Below are 14,011 nucleotides of genomic sequence, written 5' to 3' on the forward strand. Positions count from 1 at the left end.
CTCTTATTCTCTTTTCTGTTGTTTTTTCTCCCTGCCATTTCATAGCAGAAGCATGAATAAGTGTAAAAGTGTAATAATAGAAAAGAATCATCGGTGACTACGGGATGAACAACCAAATCAGTTTAAGACCAGTAGTTCTGAAGTCCTGCACAAGCTGCAGGGCTCAGAAGGCAGGGCAGGGCGCCTTTGCCCCGCTGAGCTCCCGTGCAACGTGTCATATTTAAAGCAAGCAGCCTCATCTTAAGAGTCTGCACAGGCTCACAGCTTCTCACACAGGTGAGGTCCTGCTCGTCAGGCACCTCTGGCAGGACCAGGGCCCTTGGTCTGGCTGACACAGGTCGTCAGGTCACTTGTGTCCCAGCAAGCTCAGTCAGTCGCTGCCCTGCTTTGCTGCTGCTGCTCTGCTGGGAGGGACTGGTGATCTGTGTCTTGCTGCTGTGGCAGGGCACACTTGGGGCTATTTTGAACATATCTCTGGGTAAGTATTTAAAGTGCTTATGCAATACAGTGGTCAGTGTAGCAGTTTTTACTCCCTTCCATTTGCTCCTGCTCGTTTACCTGGCATCCTTTCTCATCATCTTCTAGAAGGCGGCAAGGATCGTTCTGACCTGGTGCTAAATCCATTTGTAGTTTATGGCAGAAACTATGTGGATTAACAGATCTAAATTGTCATTTTTACTGTTGGACTCAAGGTGTTAGAATTCCCTCTTAGTATTTTTAATATACTTAGTTTCACCACAACCAGTGAGATTTTTTCCCTGTTTAAAAACAAGTCTTGTCTTAGCCAGGGGGATGGAGGGCAGGAAAACTCCACACTATATTATTCAAATTAATTTTAGTGTCAAGCTTTTTCTGCCTTTGATAAGTTACGTTTGAAATACCTGGGAATACAGAAAACCTGTTCCTAGGCAATGATAAATACTTTTTTATTGTACTTTTTAAAAGAATTTTACCTGATACAGAGAGCATTAAAAAATCCCAAATTACTAGAGACTGTATTTGGAAAAATACAAAACTCTGTTTTATCCAAATAAGTAAGAAAAAACCCAACCTCCCAAAACTTTGCAGATGCCCAGTGGGCTGGATGCTTACTTTTTTCTTCTACAAAGATTTTGTTAGAACTCTAGTGTTTTTGAGAATTTTTGTACTATCTTTTAAATTGAAATGTCTTGACATTGCATTTTTCTTTAAGTTATCAAAGGAGACTTTCTAGCTTTAAGCCAAATTCTTTGGCACAGGCAAGAGATGCAGTAACTTCTTGATTTATTTTGCTCAAATTATGTTTTGAAATCTGTAAGCTTTTTTAATATGAACAGTATTTGGAAACATAAAGAGTCCTATTTTGTATTTTTTAAATGTAACTATTACTTTTGGAGTTGTAACTTTCTTAGAAGCTGTGAAGGAACTTGTTTGCCAGTGTAACTTAGAGTATTGATAAATTCTTGTGTGGTGCAGCAAAGCATAAAAAACTTTTTTGAAGTTAATGGGAGAAATATATCAATATTTAACTAAAAACCCATCTTCTTCAAAGAGATAAACAGTTCCTTAAGATAACCTGCTAATATGAGGTAATTCCCTTCCCCTTGCTGAACTTGCTAATTAGTTTTTAGTACGTTTCCACTGATGTTGCTCATGAACTTAGAGCTGTGATACAGAATTATTCATTGTAGGCAGAACTGGTGATGGGCCCTAAACCATTTGATCTTCCCTAGTTTTTGCTTCTTTTGAGACAGCAGATGGAGAGTAGTAACCACCATGCAACTTGAGACAGACTCCAAAATAAAAATTTACTGAAGTTTAAAAACGCAAAAGCATCAGCTTAATCTCAGATACAGCTCTTTAAATATTTATGTAGTAATACAAATATACTTAAAAGGCAAGTTGTTGGTCCCTGTAATTATTTCCTCCTGAAGTAGCAGTTCCAACTTTGTGGGCATAAGGATATATAGTGCATAGTGACAGTGAGAATATTTTCCTGTTTCATAATGAAACCAATTCTAGTTTGAGTGAAATTAAGAGTTCCCTTCCCTTTTTTTTTTCTTTTTTTTTCAGGAGGAAAACTGTGGTCTTATGTCAGTAAGTACTTAAACAGAAGTCCTGAAGAGAGCTTTGAAATTCCTGAACCCAGGACAGCCAGTTCAACTAAAATTTACCTGGAACAACCAACACCTAGTCCTAAAGAAACTGGCAGCAGCACCGATTCCAGAGAAAGCTATGGGGAGAGCATGCTGAAGGTGGTCTCACTGAAGAGCAGCCCAACACCAAGCTCTCAGGATGACAGCAGCAACCAGGAAGATGGCCAAGAGAGTTTGAAGTGGATGGACTCAGGATCCAGCTCAGAAGAAGAGTGCACTACTAGTTATTTAACATTATGCAATGAATATGGGCAAGAAAAAGTTGATTCGGGCTCTCTAAATGAGGAACCAGTGGCTAAACTGGGGAGTGAAGATCTGCATACCAAAGAGAGAAGCTGCTTACAGAAATGCAATGTTGTTGGCAGCGATAGCTTCATGTCTCAGGTTGTACCTCAGGAACGAAAGCTTTTCATCGATGATGCTGAGCCAGAAATAGCTAGCCCTACTAGGATATTGGACTCATTAACTAAATCAAAGAACAGCCCTATGGAACTCTTCAGGATAGACAGCAAAGACAGCGCTAGTGAGCTCCTGGGGCTTGATTTTGGAGAAAAATTATATAACCTGAAGTCGGAGCCCTTGAAGCCATTGTTTTCTGTTCCAGATCATGACAGAAGCTTGGATGCCCTAGAAAGCAAAATGGGTGTGAGACCTCATGACACCGTAAGCAGAGGTTCAAATGACTCTGTGCCAGTTATCTCCTTTAAGGATGCTGCTTTTGATGATGTAAATAGCATTGATGAAGGAAGGCCTGATCTCCTAATAAACTTACCTGGTATGTCTGATGAGACAGAAGAGGCAGCAGTGTCAGGGCCAACAAAGTTTACAAAAACTGATAGGGATGTGTCGGAAGTGAAGTTATTAGAAACACCTGATGTCTTGCAATTAAATAATTCTGCAGAGCCAAATCGTGTGGCACCAGAAGTGAGTGATCCTTCCCCCAAGGAAGCAAATGGAGAGAGTGGTGTCACTCAGGGAGCTCTTGGGACCCTCTTTACATCTGACCAAGAGGTAGGTAGTTCAGAAGACAGGGCTCTGTTTCAAGGACTTGTAGCCTGCTCCTTAAACATGACAAGCAAAGAAGAGAGTTCATTTGTTTCCAGCTCGCTCTCGGCTGCTCCAGATGTTGGCTTGGACAGAGACACATTAAGAAATGAAGCAGTGTTGCTGTTTTCCAATCAAACTGAAGACATTGGGAAAGCGGAGACAGACTCGGCTCCGTCACCAGCAGCTGAAAGTAAAAAGACAGCACCAAAGAGGGAAGACAAAACAGCAGGAGGAGGGGAGAAGGAAATACATCAAATTTTTCAGGACCTCGACGAAAGATTAGCGATAACCTCCAGGTTTTATATCCCAGAGGATTGCATTCAAAGATGGGCAGCTGAAATGGTTGTAGCCCTTGATGCTTTGCATAGAGAAGGAATTGTGTGCCGCGATTTGAACCCAAACAACATCTTATTGAATGATAGAGGTCAGGAACTTTTGCAAATGCATTTCTTTTTATTCGCTGTTGCTTCCAATTAACTGAGTAGGCGTTTTATCTTGTAATTAGTATCTTCATTTCCTGTCTAGAGCTTCATTATCAGTGCAGCAAATTCACCCCCAGTAATAGCTTCTAGTACTTAATGATGCCATTATTCTTAATGATACTGTTTTTAGCTACAAAAGGAGTAATTACAGTTCACTTCTGCAGAAAATGGAAGGGAAAAATGTTTTGATTTCTCCTGTCGTTTTGTTTTTAGGACACATTCAGCTAACGTATTTTAGCAGGTGGAGGGAGGTTGAAGATTCCTGTGACAACGATGCCATAGAGAGAATGTACTGTGCCCCAGGTTAGAGCAATCACCTACAATGTTTCACATGGAAAGTAGATTAGCAGCTTTCATTTTCTCATGGAGTCTCTGTAGCACAGAGCTCAAGATCATGTAGTACTTGAGTTTTCTTTGCTTTTTTTCTGAATGTCTTAAAAAGCTACAGGGCTCATGACTGCTTTATTGTTGAACTGTGGTGGTTTTTGTTATGTCATTTCCATAAAGTGTAATTGTATTGAATGTTTTGTTTAAGCAAGTTTAAGGAATGTTCTGTTTTCCTGCAGTTTTTTGCTGTGCATAAGTACATCTTGGTAACTGAAAAGATGGCACAAAGAGCCTTAAAAATACAAAAATTTATACTTGCAAAGAACATGGGGGGCAAGGGGAGAACCATAGTGGTTTGAAAAATACAACCCTAATAGGCTTAGAGATGCCTCTGACATTTTTGATGAGCTACGGTGGGCTTTGAAATAGTTTAGAGAGCTCTTTTCTTAGAACTCCTTTCATCAATCATGAGGGTGATAAAATCGATCTCTCTCATAGCAAGGATGGCACTTAGAAACTGAGTCCTCCCTTTTTTCCTTTTTCCAATTTATTTTCTGCTAATACAGTGGTCAAATGGTAGTGACAGCCAAAAATCAGGTGTTTCACTTATAGCTTCATATTTTAAAAATTTCATAGCTAGCTTAGAAAAGCTACTTTTAGAGTTGAAATTACTACTTCTTTATTCCAAATTTGAAATGCCAACATAACTTTCTGCTGAGTGTGTGGTCTGACCAGGCATTGCAGCTTGGCATGCAGGTAATCCTCAAGTTCAGTCTGCAAATGTGCTCAGAAAATTTATAAAAAGAGTTACCAGCAATGGAAGCTCTGAACTTAGTTTGGCATCAGGTGTTTATTCTGTTTTTGTCCCACAACTGAAATGCAGTAAGGAACTGTCTCCGTGCATACAGGGGGTAGGATCTCAGCAAAAATTTGAATGCCAGCTTCTTGAGATAAATAGTAAATAAAATATTTTCTATCCAAGTGCAAGTCAAAAGGGCTGGTATTACAGAAAATAATTCTTTTTACCTATCAAAGCAAATCCAACACCTTTATTCTACCCTCGCACCACTTTAATGCAAGAACAAGAGAACTGGGGAATCCCAACAATTCTTGTGGTTGTTAAGTAGAAATGTGTCCTGGTTGCTAACATGCATGACAACCTGTTAGAAAGAGGTGTTTTCCTGCCTCCCTAACCCAGCCTCGAACAAAGCACTCCCTAGTTGAGTAGTAGCAAAGATGGAAGTGCAGCCTTTTCCCACCCTGTCATCATTAATGAGCTGTGAAAGTCAAAGCTTAATTTTTCTGTACTTTAATGAGGATCCAAAGAGAGGCTTTTTTTGCCCCCTAAGCCCCAACCAGCCAACTCCTGCAGTAATTAAGTGTTTAGGGAGCAGTTGAAATAATATTTAGAAGTCCCCAAATGCAAGAATAAAGTTTTCCACTATGTCATTATTTCCACCTCACAGCACAGGTGTGGTATCCATCCGGGCTTTTTTTGGTTAAGTTGCCCTCTCCTCTCCGCCCTCTCTGCCCTACCCCAAGCTGTAGTTTGCTTTGTGTGTCTGTAACTGGCGAGCTACAAGTTGAAGATTTGCAAATGCAAATGTTGATCCTGCTCTGTGATTCTTACCTTTCATATTTCTTGATCCTAATGTTATCTCTGCAAAGCATACTTGTACTTTGGTGTAGCTGTTGCATCTTAATTTTTATATAGGGGAGTAATGCTCCCCTATATAAATTAACACCACAAAATATATTTTGGAGTCAAGTGCCATTCTGTTATGAGCAAGGATTCAATAATGGTGTATAGCCGAGTCCAAAGCAGCTTTCTTAAGGCTGCTGCTGCTAGTAAATGTTGCTTTAGAACTTTTTGGCAGTGTTAAAAAATAATCATGTCAATGGACTTTCTCTGGGTTCCAATGTTACAGGGAAAAAAGCCTTATTTGGATGTTAATTTTTTTTTTGTTTTAAGGAGTGTACTGTGTCCCTGGAACCCATGTCTCCCCTTTATCATGACAACATTGCTCCTCAGGCTGGTTCTTGGAATAAGGATTTTGAGATTATACTTGTGTGTCAGTTCAGTACACTAAGAGAAATTGGCAAGTTTGAGGGTTTTTATATTATTTTAAAGTTGCTTTTTAATATTGGTTATAAATGTTTCTCACAACGGGTTTTTTTTCTGCTGAAGGAAGGGCTGTAGTTTTGTGGAGGTTGAACAAGTGATCTTCACAAAATTTCATCAGGTCTTATGATTTACCATAATAAAACACAGTGACTAAATGAGCTGACTCAAAGTGAGTCTTTATCTTGTTTTGAATTTTCCTGGGGTTTTCAGTATTATATGCTGTGTTGCCCTACCTCTGGGTCATCAGCCTTCCCTTTCCTTTTCTCTCCTGGCTGAAGGATTCAGTGGAACTTGGCTTGTAGAATTTTGTTTCCATGTGTTTAGCTTGGTGTTTTAAACAGAGTTTGAGATATATTAGGGTTTGGATATGGTAACTTGTATGCTACCTGATTTCAACATTTTGTTATTTAAATAAGTGCACTCTTTAGAAGTATGCAGGAAAGGGAAGGTGTCTTTTAGGGTCTGGTGTTGGAGACTGAGAACAGATGATGAGTCTAGGGCTGCAGTTCTTCTTCTGCACTGATTTTTGAGGTACAAATTTTGGAGGCAGAAAAAGAAGAGTATGAATGTGAAATTTAAACAGATTTATTTCAATTTAAAATAGGTACAAAATTGTATTGCAGAATTATATGAAAATTGTAGAAATGTATTTGAAACAGTTGTATCTTTTAAATTGACCAGGTGTTACTTTTTTACAGTGTGAGTTATAAAGTGCTTTGCAGTGAAGTGCATGAGGATGTATTTAAATATTAAGTTGTTTTATGGGTTGAAGGAGAGAACATGGAATCTTAATTCTACAATTTATGTATCAGAAACTAATTCCTGGATGGGGTAGGGATAGCAGTGTATTAGTGTGGAAGTTTTTCAGACGCAGGGGAGAATGGAGGTCCACCTATGTGGAGCTTGCTTGCGGGATCTAGGATTTTGTGTTTAAGGCTTTCAGTACACTAGAGTGTAACCTTGCATTAAAGCAAAGCAAGGTAATATTGGTACAGAAACAGTGATCAGATCTCTGCCATGGTAAATAGCAGGGAATTGCTCAGCTCTTGTTATCCTACGAAAAGTGGAGAGGCAGTGTGACAGCATATGTCGAAAAGACATTATGCAATGTATGTATAAAAGAACAAACAACTGCACACATTATAAATGCAGAAGTGTCAAAAAGATGAGGGAAGAGATGGTTTAAAAAGCTGTATGCTGTTCCCTGCGAGCAATATAATTACTTTTGTATGAAATAGCAATTGCCATAAATTAAAAGCAGGGCTGCGTCCTTTGCGAGGAGCAGCACTTCCCCTCTGCTGACGGGAGGTGGCATTATACCATTAATGGATTTTGCTGTCGCACTTGCTGGCGCTAATTTGCCCGACTTCTCCTAAGAACTGGAAATGGAAGATGCGGTTCATTTGTAATGATTTGCATATCGAGAATTGTACTCGCAAGCTCAGAGTCGTTCGTGGTGGGTTATAGTGCTGTTGAATCTGTTGGTAAAGCTGGATAACACTTTACTGCTGTATAGTTCTACTCAGTTTAAGAAAAAAAGAAGTTCATGCTGAACCAACTGCAGCAACAACAAAGCTGTCTGCAGATGCTTAAAAGTAGTGCCCGTGCTATACTTTGATTAATGGCCAAACTAAATCTTTGCTGTTCACCTATGATAAGTCAAATGTTGTTTCTCTAACCCACAAGGGAAGTGATGGATTATAAATCATCACCTATAAACTCAACACCACTTCAAGTAAAACCATGGGGGTTTTGGCCAAGAAAAACCTATTTGCTTTTAAAGAAGAAATTAAGCACTTTTAACTGAGAATTTCTCCTGTGTTAATGTGGCTAAGGTGACTATTGTGAGGTTTATGTGGGTTTTTTTTTCCTTTAACTTTTCACTTAACTAAACCTTTTTACTAAATTTTGTTTTCTGAATGTTTTAAAGTGTGCTAAGCAGCTATATCTGAATACAAAGTTATTAGTAGATCAGATGAGAATGATTCACTTCTGTTTAAACAGCCCTTTGCTCTCCATGCCCCCTGAGAACTCTTATCACATATTTGTCCAAAAAATCCCCAGAAAAACTAACAAAAAATCCCTTGCATTATCCACCTGCCTGGTGGCTGATAGTATCAGCAATGTATCTCTTTATCTCTTGGTTAATGTGCCTTGGTATTCTGAAGGGGGGAAAATTCCAGTAACAGATTCAATTTACATGGACAGAAACTTGAGCAAATGCCAGCCTAGCAGGGGGGCCATTATTCTGCTCTATAAATAAGTTTAAAAAAGAAACACACACACACACAAACCTGTGAATCAACATGTTTTGGTCTAATTGAGGGAAAAGCAAGACAGATGAATTTTGAAATGCAAATGATCACCTTCTGTTATTTAAGGATTGGTTTTGCCAACATTGTGATCTTAAATATAAAGAGTTGTTAAACTTTTAAATGCAGTAATAATTGTATGCCAGTCTTGACTTTTAAAATCAAATCGGTAACTTTGAAAAAAACCAAACCCTTCATAGTATGCTTAATACTTGTGAGAAAGACATTTGTCTATAGGCATAGCCTAGTCAAGACTGTCTTCAGCTAAAACAGATGAAGTTGAGAATTTACTCACAAAGAAATCTCTAAAGTACTTTTTCTACTAACCTGAGAAATGTCATGTTGTGGAAGCAGCTTGCTGGTCTAACATCTTGTGTAAATATGATGTGTGAATGAGATGTTTTATTTACACTCTCCAAGTTCTTGTTCTAGCAGCGGGGATGCGTTCTGTTGCATCCCTGTTTTTGGAGGATGAGATTTCAGAACTGGGCTACCCTTAGTGTCTTTTTTCTTGTTTAAACAACGAGTTTTCACCAGACTGTGTTTAATAAAAACTGGAGATTTGCTGCTTGAGATCCTAAAACCAAAGGGGTCTTAGCTTCACAGAAAATATAAGTAGTAAACTGGCCATCAGTAATGCACTGTATTATTCTGATCCTTTCATAAGCTGTGTTTGTGTAAATAAGCCTTATTTACACAAACTAGCCTTCACAGAAACCTACACATAAATAAGTGGTAAATTTGGTTTTATCTGACCTGCTGTTACTTGTTCATAATGCAAAACCTAAGCAAAATGAAGGTTTTGTGTGTACAGGATTTTTTCCCAAAGAAAGGGCAAAAACGTTTTAATGTGCAACCTGATTTTTGTACTCCCAAATGAAGATGTCACTTCTGCTCTTAAACAATTGAATATACAGATGCAAAGTGCAACTGATAACCTAAAATATATGGCATGAAAATAAAAATTGCTAGGTTGCTATTATTAGCCTTCATGCTATAATTTTTATTTACTGAATAAGGAAAAAAAATATTTGCCTCTGTTTACCAACATGCTGGAAAACCTGCATGTTATTTGTGTATGTGTTTTTCAATAGGAGTTTGCAGGCACTCATTAAATCTGCTGTTCTGCATTATAGTAATTTAATTTGAGTAGATTGTTTAAGAAGGAAAATAACTGTGGTAGATTAAAGTGCCATTGACCCTGAGAGGTGTCGAGGGGTGGGCTGATCTTGTGGTTAATAGTGGAAGACTGGACTTTCTACTTTTTATCTCTGACTCTGTCCTAGCTTTTTGTGTGACATTAATGTCTCAGGATAATCCTAAAAAGAAAAACACTGGGCAGGTGAAGGAGCTTTGGGCATCAAAATCAGAAGGATGGCCTAGCCTGATTTAAAAAGCCCTGGCAATAGGAAACAGGACTAAAAACTAGCATGAAAAATATGACTGGCTTGAATAACAAGGAAAGGTGGTCTGGAGGTGCTGAAAAAGTACTGATTATTGTGAGGCTGGGAGTAACAGTTTTACAACAACCATTTGGAGTGGGACAGCTCTCCAAAACCACTTGAGTGTCCCACAGAAAACAATGACAACTGACTGCTCCCAGAACAGCAAAATGTCATGAACTTGGAGTAGGCAATTGAAAGCATAGGTCTGGGGAGAGAATCAGGTATTTTCTGAAAAGAATCTGATGTGATTTGGCATTCGGGCTTGTTGTGAGTACACTACGTGTTTCTTGTGGTCTTTCATAGGCTCTGTAACTAGAATAAGCAGTAAGATGTACCAAAGCTGTTGATTTGTAAAAATCTGGTGTTTTAGTCTGGCTGACATAAAAGCCAGTTGTTAACTCTAGAAGAAACTGTATTTTACCTGGGTTTGTTTATGTGTTTTATTATTATTAATTGTTGTTACAAATGAGGCTAAAACTTGATGACAGTGTAGAAGATGCCTTGTGAAAATAAATGGAGCTAGTTGAAAGATTAATTAGTGTTTGCTTTGTTTTGATAACAGAGCAGTAATAAGTTTCTTTGTCTCTTTAGTCACATGATTAAGAGGAAGTTTTGATTCCATCATGGGCTGCTAAAAGAAGGAAAGAACACAGTTCCCTCTGTTATTTTTTCTTTTTTTTAGTGGCATGAGGAAATTTCTTCCAAAGAGGAACATAGATGCTCATGTGTTTTTGAACAACTTTAAGATGAAACTTCCTATTTTCATACTCCATTTGATCTTAGCAGATGTTCATTGGACTTGCCTCACTACTTTATTGTTTAAAGACCATGATAAACTTCTTATACTTAACTATAGATGGTTAAATACTGTGTTTTATAAATTGCTAAAACATTTTAGGCAAAGCATTATGGCCAGATTGCTCGTGCGATGTGTTATTTAGTGACTGTAGCTTACAATATCTTGGCTGACTGAGTTTGCTGAGAGTAAATTAGCTTGGACTCTTTACTCGACTCTCTGCAAATGGTTCTTTACATATATAGATATCAAAATATGATAAAATAGTGATTTTTTAAAATTAAATGAATGTAAGGTAAACAGAATTTCCAAAGCGTCTCTAATGGTTTTTCATGCAATACTGTTTATCTTAATGTCCACAGAAGGGGAAAACATTGTGTTTGTTTTCAGGATGTTGAACAAGTCCAATTCCTCCTGAACAGTTTCAGACACCTCGTGGTAGTTCATAGAGGTCTCCTTGTGCAGAAGTGATACTTGAAAGTATGGTGTTTCTGCTTGAAATGAGGGGTAAGGGAAAGGACCTCCTCAGGTTTTGGAATTCTTATCAATCCACTCTTAATTCCAAGAAAACCATCTCAGTGCAAAGCCCATCCTGACTCCTAGGTGTCTGGAGAAACAGTACATCCACCTAGAGCCTGTTGTCATGTAAGCTGACTTGAGATGCTTTTTTTTTTGGATATTACCATTTGTCCAACAAAGTTTTTGGTCAAGTTTTTGTTCTTGGTGATTCGGAAGCCGTCTGGCCTGAGTTGTGCACTGAATGTCTAAGTCCTCCTTTAAGCCTGACTTCTTTCATGTTAACTAGTATTTGTGTGTGCTGGTTGTGAAGCCTTATTGTCAGCCCTGTAGGAAACTGGTTTTGGAAGAAAATGTTGCAGGTGTGGTAGTAAAAGCCTTTGAAATCCTTCAGCATGAAAGGTATATTTCAAGTTAAGGTGCTGTAGAAAGAATGAGAAAATGAGCCTTGGTTTACCATCAATGACTTTATTGAGGGTGTGTGTTCAGGAGAGGTGAAGTTCTGCTTTTTACTTTAGAACTGGCACTTCAGTTTAAAATACAGAGTGTTGTCAGCTACGCATCCCTTATCAGGAAGTAAGGTATTACTGTGTGCAATGCAAATATTGAGATAAGTATGAAAACCATAAAGAAATGGCCTTTCGGCTGAGACCAGCTGCTCTGGAAGGAGGAGAGTGCAGGGTAGTGAGGGTGTTTACCTGTCCCATCTGTTTTTGTCTAAACTGATAGCATTTTACAAATTTCCTTCCCTTCAGTTATCCCAGTGACTGCTCTTGGGATTGTTTTTGTGCAGCAATCTAACATTGCTGTTGACTTGTGCTACTTGGTGCTGGATGTCATGGCCGTGCATCAGGAAGAGAGAAAGAGGAAAGCTTTCCCTTTAGTGAAATTGCAGTAAAGTTGGAAGAGCTACTGACTTTTTCTTCACCTTACTTTATTATTTCTCTGGTTTAAAAGGATTTTTTATTTGAGGATGATATAAATGCTTTTTTTCTGCAAATTTTGTACGACTGTTCCTAGAAGCACCAACACTGTGCACATGTGTGCACACATTTATTTTTGTACAAATCTGGGTAAGGTCCTTGATTTCAAGGTTCATGAAGGAAAGATTTGGCACAAATATCCCTGTGTTATTTACTTAAGCTTATGTGTCGCTACCATTTATTGTCTAAATTACTTTGCTGATGGATCGAGATGAAAATGTTTTCTTGGTGAAGGCAGATATTGTAGTTCAGATTTATTGTAATATTAAAGCTTTAAAAAAAGCATATGCCCTATGTGGTATATTACATTAGCCAGCTACTCTGTGTCCCTCAAAAGCACTTAATAATCTATAGTTTCTAGATTTTCCCATGATGTGTAGTCAAGATAAAATGCAGTAATATTGATGTGGTATCCTGAACTTACTATGATTGTAATGTAACCTGTTTGAAATAAAGAAATGTAAACAACACATGTGTATTTGTAGTATACACATTTTTTAATTTTTTTTTTAAGGAAAACATTTATTTTAACCTGAAATAAGGAAACTTTGGAACCTAGAGAAAGCATCAGGAAAGCAGACATTGCATAATAGGAAAAAAGTTGAGCTAAAATCTATTTTCTGTAAAAAAAGATACTCAGCTGAGTTTTCCATTTTCTGTTCTGTGTTGATTCAGATGACTTGTCGTGCAGTTTATGCTGTGTGCCTGAGAACCCAGCCAGAGCCCTTCAGCCCTGGGAGAAATCTGTGTTACTTGACTGTTCTTGATTTATCCCACTTGTGTCATTTTGGTCATGGTCAAAAGTGGGTGGAAGAGTTCAGTGCTTCTCTGATAAAAGAACTGTAGTGACATTTGTTTTGGCTGGGCATATATTGAAAGTGTTCTTACAGTTGAAAATATGAGGCTGAATTTTGGAGAAGTGGACTGTAGTTTACTTTTTGACTCTTACTCTGTCCATTTTCTTCATCAGTGAAGAAAATTACATCCTGTAATGAACAGTGTGTGATTCTGTGAAAGAAGGCAGTGTAACTTTGATGCTTCAAAGAACTGAATCAGCATCTGTGATTGACAAAATAAAAGGAAATAATACCAAAACTGAGATTTTTTTTTTTTTGGCAGAATTTCTTTTTCCTGTGCTCTGAATTATTTTTTTTTTTTACAATATTTTTTTTCTATTGGGCTGTAACTCATAAGGGCCATCCCCACTGAATGTCTTTAGGGAAGAATGGTTTATCTCCTTTTGTGGCAGTATTATTCTAAAATTTTAAGATGTGTCAGTGTGGGGAAGTTAATGGTATTATAGGAACTGAGAATGTAATAGTCAATCTTAATTGATTTTTGGCTTTGTTGTCCTTATTTTAAAATAAATGTGGAATTCAATTAAAAATAATCACTTGCTGGGGAGAAAGCTCTGCTCTAAAGAAATCTAAAGAATTTGGGTTTATATTTTACTCTTCATTCACCTTATCTTGTTTTTGAATGTACATTATTGCAATATACAGCACTAGGAAATCACAATCAGACTGGAAAGGCATTTCCATTCAGTAGGTTTCACTGAGAGGTGCTATGAAAACCTTTCATCAGCTGGTTTGTGTGGAAAGGCCCAACTTTGGGTTTTTTTTTTGTTTTTCTTTTATTAAAACACAGTTAACTACAAGGTCTGCCTTTCTGAAGGGCTTTAAAAATAAATTGCAAGAACAGATTTTGATTTTTACACAAATTTTCTCAATTTACCATAGCTTCAGCTTCATCTGGATGCTTGCCTGAGATCTTAAAACATTTTAAAAATGCATGTAATTATGCTGATACAGTTCCTCGTGTGGTTGCTGTTATATCTCTGTAA

The 14,011-nt window shown here is 37.8% G+C and overlaps 1 protein-coding gene across 6 annotated transcripts in view; it reads left to right on the plus strand.

Moving 5' to 3' along the window:
- RPS6KC1 (ribosomal protein S6 kinase C1) overlaps positions 1 to 14,011 on the plus strand; it is an 87,532-nt gene that overhangs the window by 65,516 nt on the left and 8,005 nt on the right. For 5 of the 6 annotated variants that reach the window (XM_051783940.1, XM_051783941.1, XM_051783944.1 and 2 more), the window contains 2 exons: positions 2,053 to 3,606; positions 3,878 to 3,967. In XM_051783940.1, the coding sequence (XP_051639900.1) occupies positions 2,053 to 3,606; positions 3,878 to 3,967 (1,644 nt within the window). The remainder of the gene's footprint in view (positions 1 to 2,052; positions 3,607 to 3,877; positions 3,968 to 14,011) is intronic. The other variant, XM_051783943.1, reaches the window with a different exon arrangement.

Source organism: Manacus candei, unplaced genomic scaffold, assembly GCF_025592945.1.
Source record: "Manacus candei isolate 608988 ecotype Guabito, Panama unplaced genomic scaffold, ASM2559294v1 h1tg000017l, whole genome shotgun sequence".
Taxonomy (NCBI): domain Eukaryota; kingdom Metazoa; phylum Chordata; class Aves; order Passeriformes; family Pipridae; genus Manacus; species Manacus candei.